The sequence below is a fragment of the Nyctibius grandis genome, chromosome 31 (assembly GCF_013368605.1).
Source record: "Nyctibius grandis isolate bNycGra1 chromosome 31, bNycGra1.pri, whole genome shotgun sequence".
In the NCBI taxonomy this organism is placed as follows: Eukaryota; Metazoa; Chordata; class Aves; order Nyctibiiformes; family Nyctibiidae; genus Nyctibius; species Nyctibius grandis.
In genome coordinates this window covers 5,696,075-5,713,704 of record NC_090688.1, presented here as the reverse complement: position 1 = coordinate 5,713,704, position 17,630 = coordinate 5,696,075, and the positions used below count along the sequence as shown (strand labels likewise).

Sequence of the window (17,630 nt, the reverse complement as noted above, 5' to 3'; positions counted from 1 at the left end):
GACAGACAGGGGCCCAGCCTCCTGCACACATGCCCGACAAGCTGCAGTGCTTCAGAGACAGCACCGTGCCGCTCACCTGCAGCAAGTACAGGCAATGTGCACACCTGTCATGGCTGGAGGCTGCAAACGGCCAAAACACAAGGCCCTCTCGCAGTCAGCTGGGAATACTTGCATTAGTTTTAAGACTTCAACTTCTTCCTTGAAGAGTCTGAATCTGTCACTATGGTATATTTAAACGGAGCACATTATACTCTCTTTGCAAAGAATGGCACAACACAGGACCCACATGGAGCTGAAGGAAAAAAAAACAACAAACCAAACACACTTCTTTCAGCTACTATTTCAGGGCTTCCAGCTGGTGAGAACACGGAGACACTAAGAAAAGCAATGTACATTCACCCTTAATTAGAGAACAGCAATGACAAATACCTGTCAGCATTATGGCCAACCAGACTGGAGTGATCTCCCTGGTTCAAGATGAAACACAGCATCTCAGGCTGTCCAGTACCTGCAACTCCACCTGTGCATTAAACGACACAGAAGGGAGCAGAACATCCTTGCTTGCAGCTTCCTGAAAACACAGGAAACCCTACAGAGAGGAAGTTAGACATCTCTACCCACTCTCAGCTCATTTAACCTGAAATTCCTGGGGAACAACTCTGGGGAAGGAGAATTAAATTCTAGGAACTCCATCCCAGAAAATCCCTTTGTGAAATCTTTCACAATCATCCATCTCTGGACTCCTAAAGGGATAAATTTAAGCAGTGTGTCATATTTGAGTCCATGTTGCTAACAAACAAGACTGGAAGCACGTCTGGTTGCACCGGTATTTCCCCTAGTAGCAAGGTATATCCTGCAAGAAATGTGCCTGGAATGGGCTGACACTACAACAAAAGGCAGCAGCAAATACTGACAACTTCACTTAACAATTCTACTCCAAAATTTCCTGTAAAATTTTTAAGTCAAGCTGCCACCATTGCACCCCCACATCTTAAAACCCTAGTCAGCCACTGTGCACACTTCAGTTCAGAATTATTTGTACAGTATGTTATATAGAGTTATTGCATATTATACCTTATATTTACCGAGACACACCTTGTTTCTATGCCTCAAAGTCCTGATTTTCCGAGCAGTGACAACATCGCTAGCTAGGAGGGCAGAGCGTGCTTCAAACAGATGCAGGTCCTGCAGGGTACAGAAGTTGTTCAGCCAACCCGAATGAGGGGGAGAGGAGGGACAGGAGTGAAGAAATGCATGCATGACCACCACGGCTTTTAGGAACAAAATTTATTCCAATTTCAAACAGAGAATTTATTTCAGGAGAAAGATATGAAAATCAATTTCCATCAGATATTTCTGTAATAAGGGTTGTTGCCCAGCAGTCAGAGTGGGATCATTCCAAGAAACAATCACACTCCTGAACTGGAATGAGACAGTTTGGAGCCTGAATAGATCCTGACACTGGGCATCTTATTCAGAAACTCCTTTACCCTACCCTCCTCCCTCCCCCCACCCCAACACACACAACAATACATGCATTGCAAATGACAAGGTTTAAAAACAGCATTTTATATACTATCTTTTTAAATAGGATAATGTTTAAATTGTCTTAAATCAGGATCCTATAATATACAAGTATAACCAAATAATTTCCACCACATTGGCACTTGTAAAGAGTCTCTGGCACTACTAAAGAAGGGGCATTGGCACAAACCATACTCTTATAAAACTGGGTGCTGCGTAACACACTTTATCTCTGCTGGACTCTAACAACCTGGGGTCTGTACAGTACAATACAATGGTCAGCACACTCGGAAGTACTTTTTTTTTAAAAAAAAAAAAAAACAACAAAACAATAAAACACATGAAGAAAAACCATAGTTGAACGCAAGGCCAACATTGCTAGGAAGCAACAAAAAGAGACCAAAGAATCCAACTCTGGGAGAAGGGGAGACAGGCAGAAAGGGCAGGAGCTATCTGACACGCTGAAGCAGGAAGGGGCTGTTGCTCACCAGGTAGCCAATCCACACAGAATGGGGCAAAGAAATGGGATGGTCCTCTCCTCACTGAGTTCAAGTTTCAAACTGGTTCAAAGTATGTTGGTTTCTTCAGCAGAACAAAGGTTAAAAGTGCACAAGGAGCAGAGGTTAGCCAAGAGACCACTTCCTTCTAGATTCTCTACAAGAACCCAATTCCATCTCTTTTCTGAAGGTCAATCTGTTGTCTCAACCTGCAGAAAATTCTGACTGGCCTCACTTTCAGAAAAGATGATATAGGCAAATTTGGTTTAAGATTTGGCACTTTTGCTAGGGCAGGTATTTGCCAAAGGGCCAGCCAACAGAGAGATGAACCAGTTCTGCAGGAATGCTCCACTGGCCAAGCTGGGGGCACACAAGCTACTGCTTGCTAAGAAAAGCACGCACTAACACTGCTATCTTCTCACATATAATATAGTCCACAGACAACTTCAGATTATGTGTACAAGTCTGACCCATTCTTCCCCTAATTCAGAATGAGGTTTCAGGAACTCATGAGACAGCCATTGCATAATGCTCTCCCCTTCCCTTTACAATAATCGTCGCACCAAGTCAGTTATCAGGCCAACAGCTACACCAAGCAGTTGCTCAGCAAGGTACAGCACATGCCTAAATCCTTGTGCCCATAGCCTCCCACAGTTCCCCACACAATGCAGATTCACTCTGCAAGAGACAGAGCCAAGATCCCTCCTCCTGTGCCAGGGCAGCAGCTCTTAAAGAAGGGAAGGATACAAAACAAAAAAAAAAAGTTTCTGACTCAAGTGGCAGTACCACCATCATTCACCTTGGAAAAAAAAAAACACAACAAACTTCTGGGAAGTTATTTCCAAGAATCTGTATATCTCAGTGCCAGGTTCATTGCTGGCAATAGTTGTAGTGTGAACCATTTACAAGAGGATCACAGAAGCAGAAGAGGCTGGTGCTGCCATCTGCTTCAGATGAACAGCAGTTAGAATACATGAACATGATTATAAATTCCTCTTTATAGGAGAGTTTCTACAAAATGGATCATTTTGGCATAAAAACAAAAAAAAAGCAGTAAAATTGATGCAAAGCTGTCTGACACATGGGAATCCTTCTCATTCCTCCCAAGTGTTAAATGCTCTCCAGAGCATGGCTAGTCTAAAGAGATGCTGTGTTTCCCTCAGCATCACCACTCAGCCAGACTGGCTCTTCAACTGTTGGTCCCATGGCTACTGTTCCAACTTGAGCTCTCTAATCTTAGCAGAGCTTTCTTTCTTCTGTAGTGCTCTAAGACATACAGACACTTCCCTCAGTTATTCTGGAAAACAAGAGGGACCTATAAACAGAATTACTCAAAATTATGTCCCCCCATATTTTAGTGTTCTAGATCAAAGCATCTTAAGCATCTCAGTTAAGATTTACTCTTGCATGTTGTGCAAAACACTGATGTAGTGCTCTGTCTACAAAAGAGACAAAATATCAACAGCCCCCTTCAACAGTGCAGCTCATTTAGTCTTTATGTATCAGCAGCCTGCTAGCCTTTAAGGGGGCAATCTGGTTGATCCAGAGAATTTGGACCCAATGCTACTTGTTGGAATTGAAACAGAAGCATTAGTGATGGATAAATGACACGTCCAGAGGTGGGTCAGATTTCCCTGTTTCCCACTCACTCCTTTCCTTGCCACTGCAGTTATCTTCCAGGCCAGCAACAGGCCTTCCGCAGATTTGTTCCCTTGCCTCAGCTCCTGGAAAAAGCTCTCTAATGTGCAAAGGCTTCACATCCTTCTGCTTAGTGGAGTTTCATTTGGCATCTAGAATCCAGAACTACTTCCACTCTACCTTCCACCTGCACCAGCAAACCCTGCTGTCTCTGCCTCTACTCTCCTGCTAAACAAAAGTGCAACCACAGCAGGGTTTTCTGGATTCCACAGCAGCCGTGGCTCCAGCCATGACTACTGTAACTTGATTATCACATGCACCCTGGAGCAAGTATGTGTGCAAGTCTTCCAAAGGGAATCCATACTCCTCTAAAGAGAAACACAGCAGCATGTGCCTCAGGGGAATGCATAAACAAGAGAGAGAGAATTGCCACTCCCTCCAAGAGCTATCCTCAATCTTTTCAAGTAAGAATCCTACCGATGTCCCAAAGTTTGTCACCCACCAACCCTGGTCCTTTCTAAAAATCTGCAAGCTGGACAGGACCAAAGAATTCTTACAAAGTCATTCAACACACTGGCACAAAATGCAATAAACAAGGCTTGTTTGCTACTAGCAGCAAGAAAAGAACTAGAAGGTGGCATAAGACTAAGATTTTCAATCCAGCCGAAGTCTGATGTTTAAATGCCAAAACTACTCAGTGTGCTTTTGATATTTGCTGCATAGAGAAGTTGCTCACTTGATGTCACACACTCTACTCAACAAAACATAGTTTCTCTCTGCAAATTAGCCTTGTGCGCACACGCGCATGCGCTTGTGGTGTGGGAGGGATGGGTGTATGCGTGTGAAAAAAATAAAAACAAAATAAAATAAAAAAGAAAAATTACAGTCAGGCACTTCCCCAGGCTCAGCAGCTATTGCTCCAAGAGCTTCCATCATTTGAAGTCCATGAACAAAATACAGCAACACATAGCAAACTATGTATAGAACATCAATAATTTAAAAAAAAAAATAATCACAGTCTCCATACCTTTTATAATTGATAAGAAAAAATAACTCAGAACTAGAACGTATAAAGAATGGAAAAGTGATGGCTTCTTTTTTTTGTTTTGCCTTTTTCTTTTTTGCACAACAGTTGGAGAGCAATCGCTCCTCCCCAACATTTCATCACAGTGAACCATGGAGCGTGTCCTGGGGAAGGGAAGGGAAAGAAGCGGCGGGGGGAGGCACGGGGCGGGGGGGGGAAGCAAGCAGGATTAGCAAATTACACCAGAGGCACCCTATAGCACAAGGCAAAGGGACCAGTAGCATTCTGCACTCCCACATTCCAGTGAATTCACAATCTCAGCTGGAAAGTTATTTTTTTCTATATATACCATGGGAATGAAAAGGGGGAAAAAAAAAGTGGCTAAGCAACAAAGGAAAGCTCAAGATGACACTGCCTTATCTGTTTGGCAAAAATTAAGAAGTAAGCAAGGTGCTGAAGAAATGAGGCATATCCCCGTTAACTGTGAAATAAAAGCAATTTGTTAAAAATATGAAATCAGCTACTCTGTGGACAGAGACATGAGACTCCAGGATAACACTGAGCACTTGCCACTCCACAGATCAGACAATTTGCAATCATTACATCATCAAAAATTAAAACTTTTTTTTCCTGTCATATTTAAAATTTCTTTTTTTTGTCTTTTCTTCACAATGAAGCCTCTCAAGGGGCCAAGAGCAGAGCAGGTCAAACCAGGTTGTACTCCTTCAGGTTGAGCTGTAGGATGGTGTCCTTGACAGCTGCAAAGACGAAACGGATGTTTTCTGTGTCTGTGGCACATGTGAAGTGAGAATAGATGATTTTATCGCTGTCTGGATTTAAATCCACAAACATCTTGAGAATGAACTCACGGGCTGCCTGTGCATCCCTCTGTGGGCCTGCAGCGAACAAAGAAACCAGTTAATGGATATACGCTAAGCGCATCCCCTGGTTTGATCCATCAGAGTAATTGCCAGCACACTTTTTCTTACGGGTCACAGAGCTATAAAGAAGAAATTAAGATCATTCAATGCACAGAAGTCCCAGGAGCTGAAGTGGCTTATGCTTTTCGGTTATCTAACCAAAATTTACAAAAAGCATCTTTCCAAGGCTGAGAGTTTCGACGCTCACCAAGGCGTCATTTCAGACCGTGCTTTGACATACAGCATTTGGTATAACCCTGTATGTGCTGCGTTCGTCAGGTAACAGTGACAGATGCTGGATATACGTAACACAATGCTCTTCTCTGGATATGGGGTGTATATTTCTTCCTAATATATAGATGGATCTTAGGCACTGAAGGACACAAGCATATGTGTTGCAAACAAGGGTCATCTTCAGCCAACACTGCAGTCTGTCCTAACTGGCTGGTCAACTCACAGGAGCTAAAACCTGGAATTCTTTTCAGTATTGCTGACAGCTCCTCAGAAAAAAAGTCACCTACTGATATTTCTTTCACAGTATTGGTGTTGTCACATTCTCCATGGCAAGGACCATCTCTTGAGAGGTGGTCTGGTGGGCTACCTCCCACTCACAAGCCATGCAGCATCCCTGAAGGAGCTACAGTAAACACTTATATTAAAAAAAATGGAAGTATATGACACTTCCCGATGTTGCAGTCTTGTCTCCAGCTGTTAAATTATATTAGAAATACGCACTATTTGACTGATAAGCTCACCAGCCATTCCCAGCCTGCTCTAAAAGCGTGGTGTTGTCCACCATTGACAATTTCAGAGTGCTTGTGCTTTCAGACAGCAGAGGGCACGAAACTCCAGAAGTGGAAGGACAACCAAGAAGGAGCAATTTCATTAGTCGTTTAAAAGAAGACAGCTATTTGCAAAATGGCAATTCTTCCTCTACCTTATATTTTTAAAGCACATAATGACAGAGCTAATACATGACAGCATGGCAAGGAGTGTGTTGCCTGATCTCATTCTCCACTACTTTTATTTATTTTCAGCCCTGTACAGTTGTGTTACCAGACAACTTTAAATGCACTCAACTGAAGAGCTTGAAATGATATTTTGACTAAGGAATTTTGTTTCAGATGGGAATTTCTCCATTTCACATAGATATTATTTTTCCATAACTGCAGATGGCACACTAATAAGAATTTCATGCTACCTGAGATTTTCCAGCACCATTATTTGAAAAACTTGGGTATTTGACCAGTCAGTTTCTCAAAACAGGACTCGAGTCACCTCTTGACTGGAGGGTTGAAATGCCCAACTTACCAGTGAATTGTCACGTGTTTATGAAATGGGTAACATGCACAAGCACACAGGGAAGAAAATTAGACTTCCATTATTTAATACTTTGAAGTGCATACGGTGGGGGCAGGGAGTAATTCATCTGCGAGATGTTCATTATTTGATCATTCGATCAGATTCCAGTTATCTACATACGATTAAGACATTTTTATGACATTTTCTCATTGTTGTAGGTATTCCTTCTCAAATTAAGATGTTTTCCACATATCTAGATCTGAGTTTTCTTTAAAAAACAAAAAAAATTCTAACCAAAGCACCTCTACCCCTTCTTCTAGATACAGAGCGTTCCTCCTTAAAAACTACTCACCATCAAACTCTGGGAAATAGTCAACGAGGTGGGAATATAGGATCTTGTCTTCCAACAGATCTTTCTTGTTGAGAAAAAGAATAACAGAAGAGTTTTGGAACCATGGATAAGTGATAATGGTTCGAAAGAGAGCTTTACTCTCTTCCATCCGGTTCTGAAATAAGAAAAATAAAGCCTTGTTTTCACAAACGAGCACTAAGATGCCTCTCTCCTACCTGCACACGTACTCAGATCTCTATCGATCCAGCATCTCAGATGCTGTACACAGAATACTTTGGCCCCAGGTAGGTTCTGGCTCAAGCTGTGCAGGTAAATGCAAAGGAAATGCAAAATCTGATGGACTCAAGCTTCATTTAATTGGCAAGCCATTCATATCAAAAGGCTTAAAAGTCATTTAATGCTTTGACAGTCATGTGAGAGGACTGGCCACGATACCCTGTGAACATGTTTTATCTAGAAGAAAAGGAATAACTGCTGTTACCTAATGGCATTTTTTTAATCTATTAACAAGTGCAAAAACTCAGTATTGCACCTTCAAAGAGACCAGTCACTATTGCACCTTCAAAGAGACACACAGAACACAGCAATTTCAGAGTATTTCAGTATTACTCGAGAAGTACAGATGATCTGAATGCACTGTGCATCTTCCATTCCCAGGGACATCATGACCCACTGAGGCTCATATTCCCTTTGCAATAGGAAGAACTGGAGGCCAAAACCAACACTACTTGCTAATCCAACTTGGCACCAAGCACTTTGGTACCAGCCTCCAAGAAGCTGGAACGACATTCCTCCTTTCCTTCCACCCTCCTGCAGAGTTCCCATTCTTTGGCTTACCTCGTTATCAGATTCCACCAGAACTTGGTCATATTCACTAAGTGCTACTAAAAACATGATGGAAGTCACATTTTCAAAGCAATGGATCCACTTCCTTCGTTCTGATCTTTGACCTCCAACATCCACCATTCTAAGGAAGAGAAATACATACAGTATCACAGAAGCAGCTGCAGTTCTCTATCTGAATGCAAAGGACCAGCATACAATGGGAAAAAATGCAACTCTTTACCACTCAAGTTAACCTGGCATGGGGATGTAATAATACGTGCTTGCTAACAAAACCATCAAGTTTACAAAACATCCTGTTCTAGAAATATATCAAACTGAAGAGATGGCCGTATGCAAGTGGTACCAAATTCAAATTCCAAATATTAGCATTACCATTTTTAGTTGATTTTGCTCTGGTTTGCTAAGTAGCAGTCCTGAGTCTGAAAAGACAAGTCCTTCAAAACTCTGCTCTGCCAAATGAGTGAACTATTTTTATTTTTTATTAAAGCATCTGCTTGCCTCAAAACTTTAGTTATTAAACTTTTCTTAGAATTTGCTGTTTTAACAGTTACACACTTCAGCTCCTCAATTTTAAGTCCCACCTGTATAGTATGCTGAAATTATTTTGTCACTTGCCTAAAGTGCAACACACCCGGTCCACCTTTGCTAAAATGCTATACCTATTCCACAGGTCAGCAAACCAGAACAGGGAAAGTAACTTCCTGTACATCTGCTACCGAACCGTTTAAGAGAGAGGACGCAGGCTTCTTCATTCCTCTCTTGTAATGTCAACACTGCGGTGAGAAGGGCAGGGAGCATGGAAGTAGCAGAGAGCTAGGGAGAAAACTGCTTTGCAACAGACAGGCATGTCATTGTGCCCTTTATGCTGTGCTCGATTGCTGGCTTAAGCCTCCAAATACCATCTACTGCTGCAGCAGCACAGGCAGCAAGTTTTGGTGTCATCCTAAGAGCACATGGCAGGCACAGACAACCATCTCTGAAGGCAGATACTAGGTATCACATACAAGGAAGCGTTTCTGCACCGCAATTGCTCTCTTTTTGAAGGAGAAATAAATGGTCAAAGTTGCTTGAGCTAAGCATTCTTAAAGGGAAATGTATTTCAAGTCAAGCACTGCCCAGAGCAAGCTTCCCCCTCCTCCCCTTGGTGGCTTAAGCTACTGACAGTTCACTCAGCTGGCCTCACAAGCCACCACTTCAGCCTCACATGCTAGTAATGCAATCCTTCCCAGGAAAGACACCAATTCCTGCAAGATGGTTAGCTGGGCTCTGAGTGTCACTGATTCAAAAGCACGTTCTGTTTTGTGACAGTCAATGCTGCAGCTTGGAGTTTTTCCTTATTCAGAATAAAACGTTACACCATCCCCATTACAGGACCACCTGTCAGCAGATGCTTCATAATATCACAGCACATACATCCCCTCAAGCCTCTCAACTAAGCACCTGGACACTCTAAAGCAATCCAGAACTCATCCTTCCTGAAACCATATCACTCCTCTCTCAGTTCAGCTGTAACATGAATACACCTTCAGTACCTGAAGATAATATTCTCTAGGTCAAAGGGGTACTCTATGATACCGGTCGTAGGAACTCTAACCCGTAGCACATCTTGCTGAGTTGGTAGATATCCTGGGGTAGCGATACGATCCACATCGCTAAGATAGCTACAAGAAGCACAATGGAAAAAAAACTACTTTAGGTTGCAGCACATAAATATACAGATTTAAACACTGCTATGTTTAGTCTTTCCCTAGCATAACAAGAAAGTCAGAAGTCACCTGAACCATTTAAAATGTGACGTGGAAAAATAACAGAATACAGCTTTGGGGAACAGTAATTCCCCAGCCATCCCCTTTGGAGGATAAACAGATACATTAAGGACAACTTTATCAGCTCTGGAGTGTGGAAGACAATCTTTACTACAGAGAAAGTTTGAGTACAGTAGAGGCTTGTATTTCAGAATCAAGTCTCATCTGATGTTTTCTATTTATAAACAAACCTATGTCACCAGACGCAGATTTTGTTAATAATGAATCCATTAAGTTACACATCCGTATACACCTGTAGGCCAACGGACAAACCTGAAGAGAAAGAGTAACACTTCTGCTGTCTAAGAGCCAGGACCAACGTAGATGGCATAAAGTAGGGATTCTAGCCTCAGGTATATCCAGAAGCAAATGTATGAACAACTGTCTTTATCACCCACCAGAACACCTCATACCCTCAGGAAACGTAGCAAATGGTAAGGAATTTCCAGATCTAAATCTACCCTCAAATAAACATAGTTTCTCCCATCTCCAGCAAAACTCTTTGTCTTTCTGGAGCCAGATTCAAACAAGGTACCAGTTACTTGCTCCCACTGCTCTCCCCTCTTAACTTTTCCTAAGGATACTTCTGGCTGATAGCGGCAAAGTGCCTCTCATATGCCTGTGATTTTTATCCCACTACACATAGCCAGCAGAGACCGTGCAGCTTGTCTAAAACACTAGCAAGGCTCATCTGCCTCAATGAAAAAGACAAAAGGTACTTTAAACAATGTAGTGAAATCCACAGCAGTGTTCCTGCCCTTTGAAACAAACTCTAGACTTCAGTTAAAAAATTGGACAGGTATTATCTGTTAGACCATCACTACCATCTACCAGTGCATACCAGAGATTATATACTTACTATTTAGCTGAGTCAGAAAGCTGATATTCTCTTCTCCTGTCATAACACTCTTGTATTCCAGGGTCGTTCCACAATGTTTTAATTGCACTTACATATGGCTGCTCAAATGTCATGACCTTTTCTACATCCACTTCCCGGATCAGCACTGCATTGGCCTGGAGATTGAAGTTAAAAAAAAAAAGAAAGAAAGGGCAGGGGGTACTGGTCACAGGCAGGCAAAAAATGCTCAGATGAACTAAATCTTTAAATTACGACTTCAAAGATCCACATGCTGGTTGTGGATCAGGTTGCTAAGACCAGAGGGACAATGGGTAAACTACGCATCTAAGACATAGCAGACATCAGCAAAATTCCCCCAAAGCATCACATGCTCCTTCACAGAATAAGCTGTAAAACAGCAGCAGGTTTCACCCATCATTAGATCACCAGATGTTTAGAAACACAGCAGTTTCCAAGGCAGAGCATTCACTGTGAAGAACCACCAACTGCCCGACTTCTGAGGAGGTTCAACTGCAGCTAGGTAACAAGTTGTTATCTCAGGTTTCTTACAAAAAAACCTTAAACTTTGAATAGCAATAGAGACATTGTTTCAGCATTCTTCAATCATGATCCCTTTTGAGAGAGAAAATAAAAATGCCCACCCTACAATCTATAAGCAAAGGAAGGACTACAGTCATTACAACAGCCTGTGGCACCTGTCAGGTTATTATCCACACCAAGCTGCTTTCTGAAATCTTTAGTACACTTGCCACAGGAAGGGGCTTTTGCCTATACCACATATACCAGGAAAAATATAAAACAAAGCCAAGTTCCGCACACGTTTTCTTAAGTCAAAGTTAGCAGATTATACCTATCAAAACACCTCCACCATGCCCCAGGTAAAGCACAGGAAAGGCAACCTTCTTCCTCACACTCTGCCTATTCTCAGCACTGAGGCTGCAGAACCTCTCTAAAGGCAAAAAAGGTGTTCAGACTCAAGAACTCCTGGTGCCACATCCAGTCCCTATAAACAGTTATTAAAAATCAGCTTCAAATTACTGTGTGACAGAACAGATAAAATACAATTTCAGTTAAAAATATTAAGGTACAAGCATTAAAGAAGCAAAATACACACCAAAAAAAAAAAAAAATGGGAAAGAGTTCAGGGAGGCTGAAATTGCAATGCAGAAGGACACAAACAAACAGCAACTTAGGAGTCAAACCCTAGAATCCCCATTGCCTAAAGACACATGCAAAAATTGTGAGAAACTTACCTTGTTCTGTTCATATTTGTACAGAATCTTCAGGGTTTCCATGGCCCTGATCATAGACTGCATGGCAGTGAAGATGTTTTGGTACACCAGCTTGGTGAAGCCTTTTTTGTCCTCTTCAGAGTAGCCTGAGCCATGAATTATACGCATTTGCTTAATGAACGTGCTTTTTCCACTCTCCCCAGTGCCTACAGAAAGCAAGAGAGACCATTAGAAGCCATCACAAGCAAGGCTTGCTACAGAAGAAAGCAAGCTAACATCAATCACATCACACCTCGAAGTTCCTATTGCTATAGCCAAGTACACACTAATTCCAACCACTTTAGCCACTTTCCAGAATATTAAAAGACAGTCTGGATGGTCCTGCTCATCCCCACCACGAACCTGACAGCATAGAAGGAAGACATCTTGTCCTTTACAGCAGCCTTCAGAAGCAGCTCTGGTACTTATTCCAAATCTCACATTACAGCCACTCCCACACGTTCTGCGTCAAAAGGCCCTTGTCCGTCACACCTGACCTATTCCCAGATACTCCAGCAAGATGCTACAATCACAGCACCAGCCCGAGAGGGCCCAGATGCACTCTCAAGCTGGTAAGTACTGCAAACTGAGATGATAGCGAGTGGGCCTGGGGAAGCCTATTTGCACAGTAAAGAGCGGATTTTCTTTCGCTGTGATTTGGCACAAAATGCTCTTTACCTTATAGACTATGCGTCTTCTCATAGAAAAGAACTGAACACAACAGAAAAATCAATTCTAAAGGAGAAGAGAGCTCAAGAAACTACTTGCTTACCCATCCGACATGAACAATCCACTCAGTGCATCTGCCTAGCATCCCAAACTACTGTGCAAACACAATGTTTGCTCTGAAGGACTGAAATGATAACCTCATTGTGGTAAGATACTACAAAGGCTTGCAGCCTTTGGATATTATAGAGTTAAAAATAGCAACTGACAGGGAGAACAGAGTAGGATGTTGCTCACGGCTGTCTGCACTGTCTTGATCCCTAACAGACAGCAGGCTGCTCAGCAAGGCTACGGGTTCCTCATCACACAGGTTTACTGCCCCAGAGAAGCTGGGTCTTAGAGGAGATGAGAAGGCAAGACGCGCTCACACCAATGCCAGCGCCTTAAACAGCACAGCCCTTTCAACGCCTGCTTCCTGCACAGTCAGTTGGGCAGGTCCTCCCACTCCTGCATTTATGGCCCGGGGAAAGTGTCATTTAACATGCGAAGGCCAACAGACGATATAAAAAGACAGTGGGAACTTTCTAACACAGTAAGTGTGAGAGAAAAACATCATCAGATACAGTATCCGTGCCGTTACACAGCCTTGTTAAACTCATGATTCAACTGGTATTACGGAAAGTACCCAGCAACGTCCACCCTATATACACACAGTACCCCTCGAGGAAGGGACACATGGGTCAAGTCTTGCAAGTGATTAGCATACCTCCACACTTCATCCCACAAGCAACAGCCTTAAGTGTATACCATTGACACTTCTGTGGAGTACTTTTGTTCCATCTTCTAAAATTTGCTATCAATACGCAGAATGTATTAAAAAAAAAAAAAAAGACAGCTCTTTTTATACAGTGGCCCAGCTCACTAGACTACTGAGGGCAAAAAAGTAAAACGTATCGCATAAGGGACAAATCCGTTTGATCTGCAGTTACAGAGAAGCATGCTGGCAGAGCCCTGGCTTTCACCGCAGGAACCACCAGGTACTCACCTCACACAAGGGGATAGATACATTAAGACAGGATCTCATTCATCACAACACACAATTACTAGTCACATGTAGATTCTCAATTACTCATGTTTATAGTGCCAAGCTAAAAGACAAACAAATAAATATGCTCAAATAAAAGCAGCAAGCACATAACTAGAAGCAGCATGTTTAAAATAAACAAACTCTCCCCATCTCCAAGAACTGACAGAAGTTATGTCAGCGCAGTTAGAAATTAACATTATAAACACCATTAACATGCAGCAAACTATCTCCATCTCTAACAGAAACCTACACCATAAATGGGGGGAAAACTGGAAACTGAAATCTTTTGTGGTTTCTCTCACTGTGGTGAGAAATACTTCCTTGTCTTTTACCACAGCGACCAAAACTGAGGGGAAAAAAAAAAAGTGGTTCTTCAAAGCATTCCAATAATGAAAACATAAGAGAAACCTCAGCACCAGCCATTCACTTCCTTCAGAACTTAAGAGTTCAAACACAGATTCTTCCTGTCTTTCCATCATCACCCATTTTTTGGCAGGTTTTGTTTTTTTGGTTTTTGGTGGGGTTTTGTGTGTTGTTTTGTTTTGTTTTTTTTTTTTTTTAAAAGGTGCCTCTTGCTTTTACCGAGGCCATCAACAATACAGAACAGCACTACACCAGAACGTTGTAAGCTCTGGTGGGTACGGTCTCCTACATTTATAAGAGCACAATTACCCTTTTTTTAATATGACAATGTTGAGACAAGGATATAATCTGAAATCACCATTTCTTCTGTCAACACGTGAAAGCAGTAGAGTTTACAATAAGTTACTAATGACCCCCAAGTACCTGACAGGCACTTGTAAATACATTACTCGGTCAACAGTATCCCATGCTTAATCACAAGTAATTTTTGTATAAAATATTCTCTCCCCTCCCCACACAGTAAAAAGACGAATGACTACCTTATACCAGAGGGCAATGTCCAATACCTTGAAATCAAATCTCTTATTACCAGGTTCATCATTGATTAGCCCTGTTATTCTTCACCCCAATTTTCTGTTTTAGGCTTCAACAAACTAACTGTCACTAGATGTTGTGACAAGAAAAATTACCAGAGTTTCTACAAGGCAGAAACTCCCACCACACATGCACTCTTCTCAAAATTTTGAAGATTTGGGAAAGCCCTCTCACTAATACGATCACTAATATTTGTGAATGTAAGAACTGCATAGAACAGGAGCAAGACAGAAGAAATCCCTGCAAGCAACAGTTAGGTCAAGGAGAGAGAACACACATTACCTGCCACAACTTAAGGTGGTCAAAGTGCAATGCTGTATCCAGTGAAAAGCATCTAGCAAATGCCCTAAAACCGGGAGTGTGGCTTATCCAATATTAACCACCTCACGTCGATTTTTCTGTTGTTGTAAATCTGATGCTGAATCTTACTTAACTGTATCTTATCGAAAAGCAGAAAGGAATCTTGAGCAATTTGAATTATTTCTGAAGTACAATCTTTAGATCCAGTGGGATCTTCTTAACCCAGATCTATCCTATAGTACCAACCTATTTTGAAACAGCTGCTTCTGTGGGACTCCTTTAGGGAAGCATCAGTGAGAGAGACACATTCCCCAGTCTACTAGAAGCCTTACAGAAACTGACACAGCGCCTTCAAAGAGCACAAATGACAAGCCCTCGATTTTGCCTTCACCTGAAGAACAGCAACGTGTTAACCACATAGGATTCATGGTGAGAAGGAAAGTCCCGGCCTTCACTTCACAATTATCGCTATGCAATGATGTCAATATTGGAGACCTCCAAAGGACTGGGCAGACACGGCCTCACTTCACTTGTGTAAAGTTTTACATTTGTTTTCACAACAATCACCCCAATTCTTCAGCTGTTCCTTAATGGTTTGCCAAGTCATGACAGACCCCAAGTGAACAAGCACAATCCATCAGATCTGCTTCATATTTCAGCTTGAGATTATATAGTATTTAAGACGCAAAGCAGGATGCATACACAAGCAATAAGAAATCACAGTACCCATGAAAACTGTAATTTAAGTTTAAACTGAGGACTACCCAGATGTGAACATCAAACTCACTGCTGAAGAAGGATGTGAATGCCCAAAATCTTAGCTGGCTGCTCTTCTAACTGATTACCCATCCCTATAAACCTTAACACAGAATAGTTATCCATCTGCACAACCACAGAACACTACTATGTTTCCATCTGAACACCTACATCCTTATCACTGCACTGGTGACCTGAACCTCTGAAGGTACTGCTAAACACTACAGCCATTTCCTCATCAGACACAGAACTCGTGCATTCTTACTGCTTCGTCTCCCTTCAGATTCGCTACACCAAGTTCCTAACCCCAGGCCCTCCCAAGGGGAACTCTATGGTTTAGGAGCTGGAGGCCAATTTTTCCACCGATGTTCACTGAAGGCCCAGAAGTTCACTGACAATACCGAAAAGCATCAACTCCATCCATGAATTTTCATACGCTGATGAAGGCCAGCACGCTCTGGGAAGCATTTCCTCGAGACAATTTTCACGCGTGCGTGCGCGTGCCCGCATTTAGAATCAGTAATTTCAGCTTCATAGTTCCTGGTTATGTCAAAATCCATTTTGACAGAGAACGCATCACGAAAAACAAACAAAGGGCAGCCAATGAGGCGGCCAGCGCCGGCACCGCTGGGAAGGCCACCCCGAGCGCACGGCGCGGAGGCGGGGACCGCTCGTGGCTCCCGCCGCTTCCCCACCACACCCGCTCCCTGCCGCAGCCCGGGCGCGCCGGGGCCGCGCAGCCACCCGGACCTGTCAAGCCCCGCGGCAGCCGCGAGCCCGGGGCCGGGCGGGCCGGCGCGGCCCCGCCGCGGGAGCGGCGGCCCCGCGGGCCGGGCCGGGCCCCGGCGCTCCTCACCCAGCAGCAGCAGCTTCAGCTCGCGGCGGGCGTCGCGCTTGTCCCTCCGCAGCTGCTTCTCGATCTCGGCGTTGATGCGCTTCGACTCCTTCACCTCGTCGCTCAGGCAACAGGCCATCATGGACTCCAGAGTCATGGTCGCGCCGCGGCCGGGACGCCCCCGCCCACCCCCCCACCCCCCCGGCACCGACCGCCGTCCTCCGCACGGCCGGGAGCCCGGCCCGGCCCCGCGCCCGGCGCCCCCTTCCCTTCCCTCCCCACCCTCCCTCCGCGGCGCCGGCCCGGCCCGGCCCCGGCCTCGGCCCCGACTCCTGCGGCCGGGCCTAGCGCCGCCGCCACCCCCCTCGGCGCGCTGCCCTCGCCCGGCTGCACCGCCCGCCGCTCCCTCCTCACACAGCCCCGCCGAGCCAGCGACGAGCCGGCGCAACCCAACCCGCTGCCGCCGAAAACAAGCGCTGACTGACAGCCGCCGGCGCCAGTGGGAGAGCGCGGCGCGCCGCGGGGCGGGGCCGGGCCGGCGGGGCGGGGCGCCGCGGCCAACCGGAGCGCAAGTTTGGTTGGCCGGTCGGGGCGGGGGGGGGCACTCGGGCGCGCGTTCCCAGAGCGGGGCGGGGCTGCTGGGCATTGTGGGACGGTGGCGGACCGGGGCGCCCATCGTGGGGCGGGCTGGGCCGAGGCGGTGGCCGGCGCGGGGGCGGTGGGCCGGGGGCCTTGTGGCGACGGGGACTCGTCGGGGCCGAGCGCGGAGTTGGCGCCGCGCCGCCCTCCCGCTCGCCGCGGGCCCGCGGCCTGGTCCCGCCGGGCCGTTAGGAGGGCGGGCCCGCGGCCCTGGGCGTTGCGGCACTTCCCGCACCTCTCGGGGCCTACCCGCCACCCGGGGGTGCCCTGCGCCGCCTCGGCGGAGCCAGCCGGGCCTGGCCCTGCTCGGGGGAGGGCCCGCCTCAGCTGCAGGCCCCGCAGGCCAGCCGGC

The 17,630-nt window shown here is 44.9% G+C and overlaps 1 protein-coding gene across 2 annotated transcripts; it reads right to left on the bottom strand.

The window, feature by feature from the left end:
• Positions 1-1,270: 1,270 nt before the first annotated feature.
• Positions 1,271-16,814, bottom strand: GNA11 (G protein subunit alpha 11). Of its 2 annotated transcripts, none has more exons than XM_068420415.1 (7): positions 16,661-16,814; positions 12,021-12,205; positions 10,768-10,922; positions 9,636-9,764; positions 8,095-8,224; positions 7,258-7,411; positions 1,271-5,579 (listed from the first exon to the last, which is right to left on the bottom strand). In XM_068420415.1, the coding sequence occupies exons 1-7, from the start codon at positions 16,794-16,796 to the stop codon at positions 5,389-5,391; spliced, it is 1,080 nt and encodes a 359-aa protein (XP_068276516.1). In that variant the 5' UTR covers positions 16,797-16,814; the 3' UTR covers positions 1,271-5,388. The 2 variants fall into 2 exon arrangements, with proteins under 2 accessions (XP_068276516.1, XP_068276517.1); XM_068420416.1 differs by lacking the exon at positions 16,661-16,814 and adding an exon at positions 12,402-12,471.
• Between the last annotated feature and the right edge of the window lie 816 nt (positions 16,815-17,630).

Excerpts from the sequence above, each read along its gene's own strand:
- GNA11 (XM_068420415.1), bottom strand. The coding sequence starts at position 16,796 with ATGACTCTGGAGTCCATGATGGCCTGTTGCCTGAGCGACGAGGTGAAG. Across the intron at positions 9,765-10,767 it reads CTTTCTGACTCAGCTAAATA|CTATCTTAGCGATGTGGATC; the intron begins GTAAGTATATAA and ends TGCTTCTTGTAG. Across the intron at positions 7,412-8,094 it reads TGGTGGAATCTGATAACGAG|AACCGGATGGAAGAGAGTAA; the intron begins GTAAGCCAAAGA and ends TTCTTATTTCAG.